Source organism: Lissotriton helveticus, chromosome 6, assembly GCF_964261635.1.
Source record: "Lissotriton helveticus chromosome 6, aLisHel1.1, whole genome shotgun sequence".
NCBI lineage: Eukaryota > Metazoa > Chordata > Amphibia > Caudata > Salamandridae > Lissotriton > Lissotriton helveticus.
The window spans coordinates 1,286,346,487-1,286,364,722 of record NC_136067.1 but is presented as its reverse complement, the minus strand read 5'-3'; the positions used below and the strand labels follow the sequence as shown (position 1 = coordinate 1,286,364,722).

Sequence of the window (18,236 nt, the reverse complement as noted above, 5' to 3'; positions counted from 1 at the left end):
AAAACCAGCTGGAAAATCACTATTTCAGTGGTTTTCAGCTTGTTTTCCCTGCCACCATGTGATATCGGCTCCTCAATGGGAGACGGTGTGATGGGAGCCAATATCGTGTATCACACGGTGGCACCATGTGAGTTGGAAGGTATATGTCTGTGCGCATGGCTTGCGCTTATATGCAGCTTTGTTTGTCACTTTCGGAACAAAACGGTGCCAACACAGTCTACTGGCATGCATGAGCACTGCTTTTGAGTTTCCAAATCCAGTCTTCGCCTGGGGGAAATTTACATGGTGAACAGTCAGCAGCTAGAGTATCGACCCGAAAAAGCGTTACCATAAGTAAGTAACTTATTCATTAGCAGCCTATAAAGATTGTCAAATCTACTTAATATCTGGTTTGGCCAGTGTGTTTAGAATGCACAATTTATAACTGGATGTTCTAGGCATATGAGCTGCAGATTGCACATAGTGCATAGATCGCCACCTAGTGTTGGGCCCGGATGTTTGCAGTTTATTTTAGTCCTGAAAAGTTCTTTGGAAGTCACGAGATAGGTGACTCCTCCTTTGGACCACATTGCGCATGGGCATCGGCTCCATCTTCAGATTGTTTTTTTCCGCCATCGGGCTCGGATGTGTTTCCTGCGCCCCAGTTTGGAACCAAATTTCCTTAAGCACACAGTCCTCACCCGGTTCGACGGTATTGTTTCGATTGCGGTCCCCATCGACTCGACTGTTCACAACTTCAAAGTCTTCGATTCCGGTCGTCGACGAAGGCCTTACTTCTGGCTCATGGAAAAGACGCCATTCAAAAAGTGTCCTCAATGTGGGTTGAAGTTTCCCCACACTGATCTACATGAGGTGTGCAACCTATGCCTCTCCCCGGAGCAAAAGGCCAAACACTGTTCCGCTTGTGCCTCCTTCCGCTCCAAGAAGACGATTCGGGACCAACTAGCTCAAAGAACCATGGCTCGCTCATCAGCTTCGATCCCGGACGACATCTTTGAAGGGGGCATCGACATGCCAGAACAGCAGCGAGCCGAAGAAAGTGCCAGCTCCTCTGATGCCGAAGACTCCGACGTCGAGGACATCACTCCAGCTCAACGGGTCGTGAGTACACACGTCAGCCCGACCCTTCCTCGGCACCCTCTAAAAAGGCTTCGGTCACACCCTGACCTTCGGGCCTGGGTGCACACCGAGAGAGTGCTTCCCACGCCCCGCCTTCGGACCCGGCAAAGAATCCTACTAAGCCTTCAGGTGGCACGGGCTTGAGTCAGCCTATTCCTGGTGTCGATCCCATACCGACACCGAAAAATAAGCCATCATCCTCATACACGCAGACCGCTTCGACACCCAAGCACTCGGCGCCGTAGACTGGCGCCGGCGTCAAAACCGCACTCAGAGCAGAGTAATAAACTGCCTAAGGGTCCCGACTCCCATGCTTCGGAGCCAAAAAATCCTCCGGAACCGAAAAAATACGTTCTGGTTAAAGACATTTCAAAAGGTCACAGTTCTAAGCAAAAAGACCCTAGACCAACTACCGAGTCTGTGCCGAAAAAACCTCAAGAACCAAGAACTTCAACACCGAAGTATCTACCCTCCACATAAGAGCTTTTTATACCAGATCCTACTCAAAACACTCTTGGACAGGATCCTAAGACTGACCAACTGACTCTTAGCTCCAAGAAGAGACCACTAGAGGCACATGCACCTCCTCCTCCAAAGAAGAGAGGCATTGCAACCTCTCCATTAAGGGTCCCTTCTCCACCGCCTCCCCATACTCTTTCTCCTCCTCTACTTCCTCCACCACATCATTCGCCTACACCATCCCCTAATCCAGATGATGATGTAGATACAGACTCTGATGACTCGGGTGGGGGGTGCTCATGACCCAGTAGGGACCAATAGTCCCCCTTAATCACCTAATCCATGGGATGATTATACCACCCCTGATGTGCCTTACGTCCCTCAAGATGATGTATATCCCTCCAGGCCTCCCCCCCCCCCAGAGGACACTATAGGTTTTAACCTACTAGTCCATAGGGCTGCCCAATACCATGGGGTTGACTTGTACACAGACACTGTGGAGGAAGATTTCTTATTGGACACTTTTGACACTACACAAAGGTCCACTTCCATCTTGCCAATGCTTAAAGGGGTCATTAAGTATTCGACAGAGGTATTTAAAGATCCTGTCAGGGCTCGAGTCCTCAACTCCCGCATTGAGAAAAAATACAAAGCTGCCCCTACAGATCCAGTTTACATAAGAGGCCCAGCACCACTAGATTCCTTGGTAGTTTCTAACGCACGTAAACGTGCCAATTCACAGACATCAGGTGAGGCCTCACCCCCAGATAAGGAATCTAAACTCCTTGATGCTCCGACAAACGAACAGCGTCACATGCAGCTAATATATGGCGCATTGCCAATACTCAAGCGCTATTGGCAAGATATGACAGGGAAATAAAGAAAGAGAGAAACAGCAACCATCAACCATATAGCCCCCTGCTATTAAGTGGAATTCCAAAAGGAATATTACATTCCATAATCAGGACTAAAAACAAAAAAGTAGTGATTTAAAAAGGATGTGGAAGAGAAAAACCTTTTATTCTAATATCTCTACCTTTGTTGACAATAAGCTACTGCATGTGTGAAAAACTATAAACCTCCCATACACTGAGGTGAAGCAAGAGGCACCGACGGAGAGGGCGGGGTCTCATACACCTGAGTGTTTACCGGGTGAGGTGAGGCCAATACCACATCTAGGACAGGTGTGACAATCACTCTGCCTGTATGGAGGTAATATGATAAATACACAATTATAGTTTTTCACGCATGCATCAGCTTATTGTCAACAAAGGTCCTGAAGAAAGCCTGGGCTATAGGCCCTTTGAGCTGAAACTAGTTGACCACTTTCCACGAGCAGCGGCATATTTGTTTTACGTCGCATCTGCAATAATTTTAGTAGGTCTGGGAGAGATAGTAGAATAAAAGGTTTTTCTCTGCCACATCCTTTTTAAATCACTACTTCACTTGCACTGCACTTAATCCTTTTCCATCACAGACTTTGTGGATATCCTTTAGAGACATCGGATGACCAAGGAATACAACTGGTCATTGGTCTTTATTTACCACTTTATGTAAAGGTCACAGAGATCTATACGAGATTTATACCACATCAGCTCCTTTTGTATCAAAAGGGCTGAGTGGTAAAGATTGAAGGATATCCATATGATGACACTGGCCATGGCTGGCAGTTGATGGAAATATGACTGTTTCGTAATGGTCTCTGTTTTCGTTTTTATTAGTCCGATTATGGAATGTAATATTCCTTTTGGAATTCCAATTAATAGCAGGGGGCTATATGGTTGATGGTTGCTGTTTCTCTCTTTCTTTATTTCTCTTTGACCGCCAAATTTCTATGTTTTGGAGTCGTTGATTTGGGGATTTTATCTGTTTTTGGTCGGTAAACGGTCCCTTAGACCCTTGTCCCTTGTGGATGTGTCGATAGTAAAAATTGGACAGGGCACATTATGATGAACTGGAATCCATAATGCAGCATCTGCCAGATATATACAAAAATAGGGCCAATTAACTCATACAGGAAGGTAAAAATATCACCAATACTTCCATTCGTTGTGTCCTAGATGCCGCAGATACTGCCTCGAGGGCAATTAACACCAGAGTCCTTTAGCGTGGGTTTCAAACCTGAAGTTCAAAATTCCATCCTCAATCAGCCATTTGATGAGAAACACCTATTTGGCCCTAATGTCGATGTATCTTTAGAAAAAATGAACAAAGACACCGACGCAGCTAAATCTATGGGAGCCTTGCAATTTCTAGCTCCCAGACGTTCTTTTCGTCGCTCATCATATAGAGGCAACACAAGAGGCTACTCCTCCGATAGCCCCTCCACTTCCTATAAGACTCCTAGCCAATCCACTTTCACTAAGGGCTACCAAAGAGGGGGTTACAGGGGTAACAACAACAAAGGCAGAGGCGAAACCAACAACTCCCGCTCTGCCTCCAGCCCTACCCAATGACTTTCCTCCACTCCCCCCCCACCATTCCACTCCTGTGGGGGGAAGACTACAACAATTCTTTCCTGCCTGGACCAACATCACATCAGACAGGTGGAGCGACAAATTATTCAATCCGGTTACTGTCTAGAACTAACATCTACCCCCCAAATATACCGCCCAAACAGCGTCCAATGTCACAAGAGCATCTATCACTGCTACAACAAGAAGTAATATCTCTACTGGAAAAAAGTTCAATAGAACCTGTTCCTCTGCACCAGCAAAACAAGGGAGTTTACTCCCTATACTTTCTTACCCCAAAGAAGGACGGCTCTCTAAAGCCTATTCTAGACCTCAGACCACTAAACATATACATACAGTCAGACCATTTTCACATGGTCACACTCTAACAAGCCCTTCCTCTTCTGTTAAAAAACGACTTCCTTGCTACTCTAGATCTCAAGGACGCATACTTCCACATTCCCATTCACAAAGCTCACAGGAAGTATCTCAGATTTGTAATAAACGGGCAGCACTATCAATTCAAAGTACTCCCATTCGGAGTCACAACAGCACCAAGAGTATTCACCCAGTGCCTAGCAGTAGTGGCAGCACATTTACGAAGACAGCACATCCACGTCTTCCCATACCTAGACGACTGGCTCATAAAAGCCAGCTCCTACAACCAGTGTGTACAACACACTCATGCCACTATCCAACTGCTTCACAACTTGGGGTTTACAATAAACCACACCAAGTCTCATCTGCAACCATCAATGGCATTTTTAGGGAACATTCCCCTAGATGACATCTGCAGAGCAGCTACATGGTCTACACCGCACACATTCACAAAACACTATTGTGTAGATGTGCAAACTAAACAACAAGCTAATGTGGGCCAGGCTGTTCTCAAAACACTATTTCAAACTACTGCAACAGAGAGGGGTGGTCGCCGCTAAGAGTGGGTACTGCTATACAATCTATGCACAGTGTGTAATGTGCAGCTCATATGCCTCGAACGGAAAATGCTACTTACCAGTATGCATCTGTTCTTGGCATGTAGAGCTGCAGAGTTACACAGGCCCACCCGCCTCCCCTTATCTGTTCCAGTACTATCTTAATCAGATACAGCTTACATGGACATCCTTCCTTTTCTTGCAAAGCTCCATCTTTTCCCTAATGGCGAAAAACTATCTGAAGATGAAGCCAATGCCCATGCGCAATGTGGTCCAAAGGAGTAGTCACCTATCTTGTGACTTCCAAAGAACTTTTCAGGACAAAAACAAACTGCAAACATCCGGGCCCAACACTAGGTGGCGAGCTATGCACAGTGTGTATCTCTGCAACTCTACATGCCAAGAACAGATGCATACTGGTAAGTAGCATTTTCCTTTGTTTTGTTTCTAAGGATAGCTCTGCTCCATTGTTTGAAGTGTTAGTCCCACCACCTCCACTGCTTGACCTGTTAACTCCTATCCCGAAGCTCCGATCTAGTAGCGCTTATCGGGTAGATGGTGCCATTCTGGGTGAAATGCATGTGCTGTCAGTGTACGAGGGACAAATGAGATTTGTGAAGCGGATTACATTGTTCTTCCGAGTTAGATAAATGCTTCCCAGAATCTAAGACAATTGATCGCCCTGTGGGCTGACGTAGAAATAAAAGGACAGCTTAGCTACGTGAGAAACAAAGGTGGTCTGTCCCTATTAGAGTCGAAAACGATTGCAAGCAGAGCATTGCTTCCGGGATATCCATCAGGTGAATTTCATACAGGACGGTGGAGTGAGATGGAAAAGTGTGCCTGGTTGTCCCCACATCACAGTGCTTAGAAGTAGATATTGGTATTAATCTTCAATCAACCCTTCGTTATTGTGTTTGGATATCCAATAATACAATGTATTTCACTTATAGATTTAATCGACAAGGTAGGTATGCTTCGAAGTAGAGCAAGTTAAGCAAACATTGGCATAGCTAATAGGTCTCGCATTTGGGGTGTTATAAGTGTTTAGATAGAGCTATTGGCTTTGTTAACGTTTTTAATACGTGTTGCTTCGAAGCGCTTGGGCGTTTTCCTGTAAAGACTGGACTCCCAAAATAAGACAAAAGCAGAATTCCCAGCATGGAAATTGGGATGGTTTCCTGGCAGGCCTTTAATTGTAAAAATTCAATAGGGCTAGGGAGAACAGCGACAACCGCACAGTACATCTCAGATTATAATATCAAGTATAAACACTGCATAACGCCATGATGTGGATCAGTAGATAGGCATACATGAGCCAATTTCATGCGGCATCATTCAGACATATTGTCGTAATGTCAAAAATGTATCTAAACACTTAAGTTGAGATTAAGTAACATACTTAATGAATAAGTGCAACCGTTGCAGTATATTTTGTTCTTTTTAGTCATGTCTAGGGCTCTGCCCCCAAAACCCTGACTGCACTGCGCTCGAGATCACAGTTTTCATACTTGTATGCAATTCTACTTCTGAACGATCTGTGAAATACTTTCAATTGGCAGTTTTTGAGACCCCCACCTTCAGCACACATAAGATAAAGAACTGTGTGTATCCTGGAAGTTCCTGCTGCTCCGGCTAAGACACACATCAGGGGTTGGGGCCCAGAAGCCCCTTAAGCCCTAGCTATTTCAGGCCTTGGCTTTCTTGGCACTGTTGGTGATTTGGATAAACTCTACCCTGGTAGGGTTCACTTTCAGATAGATGATCCAGGATTGGAGGAGAGCAGACAATTCTTGCATTTGGTCGACTTTGTTGATTGTCCAGACTTTTATGTTATGTAGAGGGCCCTCCGTATGCTGGAGGGTTCATAAAGTTGCTACCTAGGAACATGCCTTACATTTTAATAGACAATTGGGAGATGGATTCTTGACGCACTGCACATGGGACTTAAAATCACAGGATTCTAGTTGACAACTCGACCAGCATTTGGATATTGGAGAGGGACAAAGTGAACCTTTGTGGTATGTACCACATTACTCATGGGATTCTACAGAATTAATCAATGATCGTCAATGTTTCTGAAGGCTCATAGTAGATTGAGAAGGGCCCGGAGCGAGGAATCACCATTGTCTTTGACTAGGGCATCATCTACGGGTGGAAGGAGGCCTCTACTGTTGGTTGATCTATGCTTGCTGTGGTAGATGGGAGGCGAATTTGGGGTGAGAATACATTTTTACTCCATGGATGGACCAATCAGTGGTATTACTGTTGTGAATCTGCTTGAGGAGGACGAGGTTGAGTGTGTTTCCTGTTGCATTAGATTGTATAAAGAGGTGCTGCATGATTCTCACGGTTTCAAGGTGGTTGCCGAGCGAGCGCATGTCTCATGGCTTTGAAGCTGCAGCTTCCGGATAGGATGATATCGCCAAAAAAAGGTTTTTGGTCCAGCTGGTGTCCCTAAGATGAATGTAATTACCTTAATGAGGTAGGTCAATATGAGTTACTACCCTCCACTCAATTAGCTCAGTATTCTTCCCTTTGATGCCAAACCTCTAATTATTATCATAGCAAACATATTTGATTTATAAGTCAAGACTTAAGTATGGCAGAGTCTGCAAAGGAGTTTTCAGCTTATCACTGATATTTTATATATCGTTCAACTACTTACTCTCTAGAAACTATACACCACATTTGCATTTGCCATTCTAGCCCTACTAGCTCCGTGATGGAAATATATTCTTAATACAGTAGTAGCCGCGCACAAGAATTTAAAGGAAACCATGTTAGTATGAAGCCTCAGTAAAAAAGGCTTACAAACATAATTTTTCAAGCCACAATAAGGCTGACGGAGACCACTTCTTCCTGAAAAAGACATGCAAACGGTAGCAGATAAGACACAATAGCTCTGAGCACTCCCTGTCACATTTTACAGAACTGAGCAAAAAATGTCAAGTATTGAAAACTAAGGCGAGGTACTGTAGGGCAGAAAGCAATAGCAATTACCTGATTTACTAATGCAAAACTCTGCGTTACAGAAACATACAAATACAGAAGCAACCTCTCTGAAGTCACCATCGTTCTGGGCTCTGCAGATTGACCGATGTTAATTTGCAGTGCTGGTCAGAGTGTAAATAAGGCCAACATGTACAAAGCCGAATAAGTCAACACAGAGGGATATTCAGGAGGAAGTGAGGAATGACTCAGTTGCAGCACCTCTAGGAACTAAGACAGGGACCATCCCCAAGAACAGCTGCAAGTACGTGGGGACTCCACTTTCGGGCTCTTAAGTTGTACAAGGAAGCAGCTGAGCAAAATCAGCATGGTGAAATGAGGAAGGGAACTAAGCGTAGAGGGAAAAGAAAACATTTTGGGAGGCTGAGAGAACAAATAGCAGGGAGGTTCCCTCAGTCCACCAGTGAGGCTGTGATAGCGAGGTAGTGAACCAGGGACAGGCAAAGGGCTCAGAGTTGTACAAATGAAAGTTGCCAAGAGATCTCGGGGAGCTCTCTGTAGACGAAATAATTTTTGGATAGAGGCACACTGGTGAGAAGTGGGTATGACCAGGCTCACTGGAATTATGCAATTGTGATAATGAAGCAATACTATTACAAAATATGCAGCATAATTTGCATTTTTTTGCTGCATAATTTTCTCAATCCTGCCGCATAATTTGGCCCTTTCCTGCTGCATAATTGAAGTGGCCCCGGGTATGACTCGGTAACCCAAAGAATGAGAGAGAGGAAGGAATTTTTTAGAAAGAAAGCACAAAAGTGAGAATCGGGCATGACTGGCATACAAATAATTGAATGGAGTATAAAATAGTTAAGAGCTCATTGTAGAGAGCTGAACAGAGTTGATAAGAAAGCACTCTGGGGCAAGTAAAGAAAAAGTAAGGGAGGAAACGACCCAATAATATGGTAACAGCCTGCACAGGTAGGTAGGGAGCCAAACTAGGACCTGTAAAACGACCCGATGGGCCCTAAGATATATCTTTGTAGGTAGCAAGGAACCTGAGATTTGGGAGAAGCTTATGGGTAGAGACTCAGTGCAACTGAAGAACTCACGGGAGAGAAGGGAGAGTTAATGTAGCCTAATGGGAAAAAGAACCAAGGGGAGTTAAGTTCACATTAACTATAAGAGGGACATTTGGACCGGTGATAAGCTGCATCGAATGGGCAACATCACACTAACGAGAGGGGTACTTCTAGCAAAGGAAAGGGGTCATGGAGAGTAAATGACCCTTCATAGGAAAAAGTTCTGCAGGAGAGGAAGAGAGCCCCCGATAGTTAAAGAGCTATAGCAAACAGTGAACTTATAACAAAGAGCAACTAAATACCAGAGAGTGACCCAACAGGGGGGGTTCACCAATAACAGGAACACGTTATCGGCAGACAAGGGAGCAGACGCAAAAGGAGGGTCTAGCGGACAGTGGTAGGGACCATAACTAACAAATGGAGGGAATAGCAGTCAGGAAAAAAGGGTTTCTGACACAATGGGGCGGTGAAAAGGGCATGTAATGAAGACACTGATCCGCTCCTACCTGAACAAGACGTGCGGCCCGAGACGCGGTCTGCGGTGGGGGAGGCGGGGGGGGGGGGGGCTTCACGCTGCCTGATTAACTTTTGGGTATCCCGCGATGTAGCTTCATGCTTGCATTCTGCTACTTAAGTGGCCAAGATAGCTGCTTGCATCCCCGCCCTCTACACCAATGCACTGTCTGCAGCTGGCTGCCTGGTCACCACTCATTATCCCTGCCTCTTCCTACTCGTTGAAGTGTGACTCTATACCATCTGCACAGGCTGCTTCTGCATGCCAGGCAGGCCTTTGCAGAGAAGCGCTGCTCTAATGTCTGCAAAAGAAAGGGAATGAAAAGATGTGACTGGCATACCACAAAGTAGCGGGTTAGTGTTCTCGATGCACATCGCTGAGACGTTGCCTTTGTCTTGATGTACTGCTCCCCCTGCTGGTGGAACTCTGGCATGTCAAAGAAAGTTAAGTCAACTACAGCTTTTCGCTGCTAATCCACTATTGGACCGAGCAGGTATGATATTGCGTCACAGGCACCAGGATAGAACGGCTTGTGGAACGTGTCCCACTAATAATTTATCGGTGTCCATTGGCTGGCTCAGGACCGTTCACCTTACACTCTGAACGTGCGTGAGGCTCACGCATTGCCCATAATGCCCGGCGCCTGCAAGTCACACGGCATGAAAGAGTGTTCAGCATTTTGAAAGGGGGCTGCCATGGGGTGTCACGGCTATACGTGGCTGCAATCCGGAGCTATTTTTTTATACCTTTGGTACTCACAATTATAATTGGATTGAAACCGCTGCACTCCAAGATGAATCAATGTAAACTGCAAGGGTAAATAGATGCAGTATTTATAGGTGCTTAGGGAGATCACCTCCTGCTTCAGAAAGGTGCTATTAAATAGTAGAATCGAGCAAGCCTTACAGAGGGTAAGGACTGTCCCTAGGCACTCTTAAATGCACAAAAGTGTGTGGTTAAATGTATACTAGTACTCCAGAGGTGATTAGAATGATAGTAGTTTTTAAACAGTTCGATTTTAAGTTTTTGGCAAAAAGTTCACGTTCAATCATATTACGTCATATGATGGTACAATTTTGAACGTGAGTTTCAATCACAAATCCAATGATCATAAAGAATATATACTCCAAAGGTGTAATAATCCCCGATGCATTTCGTGCAAGGTTGCACTTCTTCAGGGGTAATCTGTGTGAAAAAGAAAAGTAACTGTAGTACGCTAAACAATACAGGAGCCAGAGATTCAGTGAGACCACAATCGAGTTTGTGAAGTTAATACCTCGGGGATTATTACACCTTTGGAGTATATATTCTTTATGATCATTGGGTTTGTGATTGAAACTCACGTTCAAAATTGTACCATCATATGACGTAATGTGATTGAAATGTGAACTTTTTGCCAAAAACTTAAAATCGAACTGATTAAAAACTGCTATCATTCTAATCACCTCTGGAGTACTAGTATACATTTAACCACGCACGTTTGTGCCTTTAAGAGTACCTAGGGACAGTCCTTACCCTCTGTAAGGCTTGCTCGATTCTACTGTTTAACAGCACCTTTCTGAACCAGGAGGTGATCTCCCTAAGCATCTATAAATACTGCATCTATTTACCCTTGCAGTTTACATTGATTCACCTTGGAGTGCAGCGGTTTCAATCCAATTGTTTCTATCTCCCTCTGGCTCACACCGCTTCGCACCCACTCATCATGTCTTATGCTAATATCGCTGGTTTAACAAGCAATAAAGCAGACACTTTTGAATTCAATACTGACGACACCGACCGCATCTATTCGCTGATTCAGGAGCCCGAATATATCTCTTCCAGCACCGGTTCTGCTCAAGCCAACATTCGACAACTATTATTTACCGCCAAAAGAGAGATCAACCAAAGGCTTCATGCCTCAACATTAATTAGATACCACCGTGTTCAACGCATTCCCAGAGGCTTGCGAATCCCCTTGAAATCAACTTTGTGCAAAAACAACCCTCGGTTCACCGAGAAGTGGTATGGAATACTAAATAAATGTTCCTTGGACTTAATACTTCTAATAGTAGAAGAATTGTCTAAATTATTGGAAGAACTTGAAAACGAGGTCAAACAACTTAAACATGATTTAAGCACCAAATTAACACCTGAAGAACTTTCTACATCCCTTTGAAGAAATCAACAATCAACTGGACAAATACGTTAAAGAAATCAACGAGAGGAAATTATGAAAATGTAAACGCGACACAGTTGACTATAAACTAGGTGAAGTGTATAACTGGGCTGAAATTTACGCTGCCAGAAGACAAAATCGCACCCAGACAAATAGATCAACTGACGGGGACACATCATCGTCGGAGGACACATCTCGTAAATAATTTACCAGAGGAAAACCTAGACCACAATCTTTCTCATCTGGTTCCAAAAGATTTGATCAACCATCAACCTCGGGACTATCCAGTGAATCAAGAATTACCCTTAATATTACTACAGAACCAGAGCCTTTTTTAGAGGTAGGCCAAGCCCCAACCGTAGACCCAGGAGGTCCCGCAGGACCCACCAACTTGCCACCACCAGCCAAATCGACCAGGAGTCACAGAATTTAATTATCAATATTTCTCAGACTCTACTAACTACCACACAACAACGAGTTCTTCAAAAGGGTATGAACTTTGTACCCACGCACCATACCAATGAGTTGGATACCGCCATATCTTTCTATAAATTCATGAGAACCTTACGGTTGAGACATTTTTTTACCAACATTTGTCCACCCCAAAACACTCAAGAAGTAGGTACACTTATGGATTTAAGACCGAAGAGTACTTTTGTACCCCCCATCAGCCACAAAGTTCTGGATACCTTTGAAATAGCTGTTCAACAGGATTTACATGCAATTTTTAGAACTCCTAAAAAACACCGCTCAAATTTGTCCACTTGTGAACATCAAGCTCTCCGACAACTTGCCTCAAACACCGATCTAAAAATGTGTAAAGCAGATAAAGGTGGGGCACTAGTAGCCCTAGACACCAGCTACTACACTCAAAATTTGGATGCCCATTTGAATAACTCTGATCTCTACATGTCCTTGAATTCTGACCCGACTAACAGTTTTAAAGAAATTTTGGTCACTATAATCAATTCTGCCGTTTCTGCCAACACCATCACAGAAAGAGACACAAGATTTCTTATCAAAGAACACCCTCAGGTACCATATATCTACGTAGTGCCCAAAATCCACAAACACGCCACAAAGCCACATTTCAGACCCATTGTCAGCACCTGTAATTCCATTCACGAGCCAACTGGAAAGTACATTGATAAACACCTACAAGCTTGTGTTAAAAGTATGTCCACAATTACTTTCATTATCGAAGCTTTCACCAACCAAGCTTAAAAATGCCATCTACCTTATTCACAACTTCTCCGCGCCAAAAGGATTGCATCCACATCTAACTTGTATGCACAGGACAGTACGACCATTATCACCAAATTCCACCAACGGGGTTACCCGAGAGAACTTACTCAAGCTGCAGAAGACAGAGTATCCGTCAGATCAAGGCAAGATTTGCTAAAACTCAGAGACAAGTCTCCAGACAAAGATACACGTTCTGTATTTGTATCTAAATTCTCTACACAATCTACAAAAATCAAAGAGTCAATTCAAAAGCACTGGTCGTTACTACAATTAGAAACTGATTTCAACAAAGTTTTTGACAAACCACCTATCTTTGCTTACCAACGATCCAAAAACATCCAATCTTTATTGAAACAACCTCTGACCACTGGAAATGACGCCTTCAAAGGCACTATACCGTGCCACAACCGTGGACACTGCAGGAGCATTATTCTAGGTAATTCACTATCCCACCCCACTCAAGGCACACCCATACATCTTCGAGTTAATGCCACCTGCGATTCAATGAATGTTGTGTACATGTTAAAGTGCCCATGTGGCCTCCCATGTGTGGGAAAAACGGAACGTAAAATTAAAACAAGACTGACTGAACACCGTAGTAACATCCGCACGAAGAACCTGAAGTCTTGTGTTGCCGCTCACTTTGTTCAACATTCTCATAATCCCAGCCAAATTCGGTTCCTTATCCTTGAAGTGGTGGATAAACACATTCACAAAGACAATAACAAACATCTGTTACAGCGTGAACTATATTGGATACATCGCCTTCACGCCCTGCATCCGAAAGGACTTAATGACAGACTGGAATATAGTTGTCACTTATGATAATTCTGTTCCATATATGCCTGATCTCTCTTTTGCTGGCTTACCTCTTTGTTCATCTTCGTCCTACCTTTAGTTTCCTACTGCGTGTTGTTTACCACACTTGTTTACCCCTTTTCTCATTTCTACCTCCACTCTGCTTTTTCTTTATTCTAATTGTTTTTCCATATTGTCCTGTATTTACCCTTTCTTACTGTCTCTTTTTTTCTACACTTGTTCTGATTTTTTCCTATTCATATTCCTCTACACTCATACACATCATCCTTCCACTACACGCTTTACATTGTTGGTTTATGGTGTTCTGCAGCTCTCTATTTTTCACTTGATCAATTTTTGCCTGATTAACATTTTTCACGATCTTTCACGACCGCGTCACCGGTTACTCTCATAGTTGCTTTGTTTATCACAGTCCGCTTTCTATGTTCACACCCCTTACCCAATATCAAGGAGCATGTACTCATGCTCGGCGTCTTCTGGGTTGCCGTCTACACGGACAGGACTTTACCGTTGGGACACTGCCTGCTTAATCCTTGCTCCTATGGCCGGTAAGTGGCCCAGCCACTAGTTTCTTTGCACTTATTAGTTTTTAATCTTTCCCTATAAATGCATGATTTCTTTTCATACACTTTTACACCAATCATAATATCATCAATCACCCGTCATTCCCATTCTTGCACGATAAGTATTCCGTTTTAAACACTCCCTCGCTCTTGGACCACTGGAGTTGACATCAAATGGGTTACTCTCATGCTTCGTTTTGACACCGCACTAACTCTTCCTGCATGTCATTCACCATATATTCGGTTCTTTTTTCTCTAAATACTTCGTAACCAAATCTCTAAAAACGTCGGAATGTGCATGTTTTTTAAAGTTTTTTAATTTTGGCGTACCTGTTTGTTTTCTTTTCCTTTTTGGCACACTTTATAGGTATTAACTTCACAAACTCGATTGTGGTCTCACTGAATCTCTGGCTCCTGTATTGTTTAGCGTCCTACAGCTACTTTTCTTTTTCACACAGATTCCCCCTGAAGAAGTGCAACCTTGCACGAAATCCATCGGGGATTATTACACCTTTGGAGTATATATTCTTTATGATCATTGTATTTGTGATTGAAACTCGCGTTCAAAATTGTACCATCATATGACGTAATATGATTGAAATGTGAACTTTTTGCCAAAAATTTAAAATCGAACTGATTAAAAACTACTATCATTCTAATCACCTCTGGAGTACTAGTATACATTTAACCACGCACTTTTGTACATTTAAGAGTGCCTAGGGACAGTCCTTACCCTCTGTAAGGCTTGCTCGATTGTACTCACAATTATAACATGCAGGGCAAAACATTTACTTAACGGTTTGAACATTCTCCTGTTTAAATGCACTAGCCAATGTACCACCTGCTTTAAAATGGCATTTTGACTCATTTGTAAGGTAAACTCATCAATATATTAAACAAGCATAGGCCGCGTGGCCGTAAAAGTAACGCGATCACAGTGAAAGTGATTGCGATCGCGATGACGCGCTCTGTGCTCCCAAAAATGAAATAATAAAAAAACGCGAGTGGTGCACGCGCGCGCAACGGGATAAAGTGGCAAGCTGGTGGCCGGCAAGGTAGCACTTTTGACACTGCTACTAAATGTCTCGCCAGAGCAGCACATGTGCTGGCTCAGGTGAGACCTAATAGAAAGGTCACTGAATCGCCATATTGGTAAGACTCTAGACATTACATTACACACATGATAGTGTCTGTTTTTCATTGACTTGAATTATGTTGAATTAATTATTTTATTTTTTCTTCTGTAGGATATACTCATTCAGGAAACAGAGGTTTCCGATGAGCCGGCTGTTAAGAGAAGAGGCAGGCCACCCAAATCCAAAACAAAAGGCGGCAGGTAGGCATGTCACATTATTTTGGTTAGATTTGTTTTTTTAAATAATTCATTGTATTCTCGTAAGCAATTTATACGTCCACAAAGCAAGACCGAGCATGTATTAAGTCCTTGGAAAGTATCTTTATATATTGTCATTGACATTTCCTTCACACAATCCTGCCAGGATATAGCTCTATGTATAACAGGTCTTGGTGTTCTTCGCTGAGCAGTTTGGAAAGCATACGCAAAAATCTTAGTCACCCTTAGGCATGTGTGGGTTATGTATATTTCATTTATTGGTTGCAGACATTGCCACTCTCTTTAAAAATGAGCAACCGCAATGCCTATTTCCAAAAGGCTGTAATGTGCTAGAAAATCCCACAATGTGTTACGAAGGATGCCTTCTTAGAGATTTCAGCTTGGCTAAATTGCAGCACATTGCTTAATTCATTATTTGTGCAGAAGTAGATGTGCTTTGGAACGACCCGCTCAGGTACATCCGCTCTGGTGCGTCTCCCCAGTCTCTGGGAGCATCTGGAGAGAGATAAAAAAAAAATGAAAAAGGCCTTCTGGGGTGCTTGGATTTAAAGGCTAAACAAGGGTAATACACCTCTGATTTACCCCAGGATCTGATAGAGACTACTAGCCGCAGATTGCTTCACATAGAATTATCCCCAGACGGGAGACTGGATCTGGAAACTTTTTGCCACAGCATCCTTGCGCGCCGGGTGCTGGGCGACACTACGCGACTCCGCCCAGGCGTCGTCTGCGTACGTGACATCAGCGAGGTCACATAAGCCCCACCCCAGCGCCCTACGTCAGTTTTTTCCTTTTCTGTGTGCAACGCGGTTCCAGTCTTGCTCGGGCTTGTTTTGGGGCACTTTTTTCTTATCTCATTGTATCTATTTTTGGTGGAACAGTGTGCGAATGCCTTTGGGCTTCAAGACCTGCACGTCGTGTGGGCGTCTTATGTCGGCGACGGACCCTCACCTCATTTGCATGTGGTGTTTGGGGGAAGATCCCGGCACCACTGATTGTGAGGCATGCCAGCAGTTGAATCCGAAATCGCGGCAGGAGCGCCGGATGAAACTACTCTCAGCGCGTCTCTCCAGGTCGGCTTTTTACCCTTGATCTTCCTCAGCAGACGGCTTCAGAAGCGGCCGGTGTTGTCGTTCTCGCCCCTCTCCGATGTCACTAGAGCGTCGCTTCCCTGTGTGTAAGTGTCACAGTTTGTCTCCGGGGGCTGGTGTTTGGCCTGTCGGGGGCGTGGGCTCTCCGCGGGTGATGCAGCCCTGTGTATGTCGTCGTCCTATCCAACGTTTCCCGGTGAGGGGACGTCGAGAGTCCAGATGGAGACATACGCATCCGCTTTTCAGACCTCGCTGACGTCTCCTCCTCCTTCCCCTCCTGGGGTGTCGGCGGACCCCTTGCCTTGCGCGGGGCCCTCCCCGGCGGTGGCTCCGGCGCCGACTTATTCAGATCCAGGCTTGGAGGATGTGGTGCTGTTGGGGTGCGACTCCTCAGGGGCCCCTCCTTCGGACCACGGCGCTTCTGCTTCGCCGCTGAACTGGGGTGGCAGAGTGGGCTGAAGAACGGTGATGAATTAAACCCAGATCTTTTGACTGGGTGTGAGTGTTTGATTGGTTCAGATGCTCCGTCCATCGCCACTCCCTTTTGTACCATTTTTCGCCGCAAACTCCAGCAGAAGTCCCTGTGGTGTCGCGGGAGGCCACCAGGGCTCGGGTCACATCCTCAAGCCCTGCTCGGCTCTCTGGGGAGGCGGAGGCCTTGTCCACGGCTGAGCTGACACCGCCACGGTGCCGGCACCTGCTGCGCCACAGGGCTCAGTGGGCCCTCCTCGTCCCGCTCTGGGTCGAGGTTGGGCAGGGACCCCTCACCCTCCTCCAGGCGGCTGCCTCGTCTGAGGTTGAATCGTCCCTGGCGCCGTCGCATAGGTCACCGGGCCACCTCAGTCACATCCTGGGCCGAGGCTGGTGGAGGGCTTCGATTCACTCCCCAGGTCCCTCTCGTTCCTCCACGCAGGCGGCTGCTTCGCCGGAGGTCGAGTCGGCGTCGTTCGTTTGCAGCCGTTGCCCACGGAGGAGCTGCTGTCTCCACCGCGGGGCCCTACGGAGGCGGGTGCGGCCTTCGCTCACGCAGTGCCATGGCTGTGGGTATCCTGCGCATGGCTGACCTGGAGCTCATTTCCCGACGGACCATCTCTTGGAGGTTCTCCACCAGGGCTCTGGTGGGAGGGAGCTGTAGCTTCCCTTTGAGGGTTTGCTCCTTTCCTCCCTGATGGGGGCTTGGAGGCACCCCGCCTCAGGGGATCCGGTGCACCAACACCTTCTGCACCGGCACCTTCCAGCGCCTCGTGACCAGGCATGTCTTTCCCTCCATCCCTCTGCCTCAAGTCCACTTTTGCGGACTGCTTTTCCTTCCTTGCCGCTGCTGTTGCCTCCGCCATCCCGGGAGGCCCGCTGGCTGGACTCTTGGGGGCGCAACATGTTTGCCTCGACCAGCGCTGCCCTGCGGGCCCATAAGATCTTATATGTGTTGGCTAGGGCCTCCTCTTGTTTGTGGGACTCTGCTGAGTCCTTGGGGTCCGCAGCTTCCCAGGAG

The 18,236-nt window shown here is 45.4% G+C and overlaps 1 protein-coding gene across 2 annotated transcripts in view; it reads left to right on the top strand.

The window, feature by feature from the left end:
- Positions 1-18,236, top strand: part of AHCTF1 (AT-hook containing transcription factor 1) — a 1,132,528-nt gene that overhangs the window by 1,092,930 nt on the left and 21,362 nt on the right. For both annotated transcript variants that reach the window (XM_078649035.1, XM_078649034.1), the window contains one exon: positions 15,547-15,635. In XM_078649035.1, the coding sequence (XP_078505161.1) occupies positions 15,547-15,635 (89 nt within the window). The remainder of the gene's footprint in view (positions 1-15,546; positions 15,636-18,236) is intronic.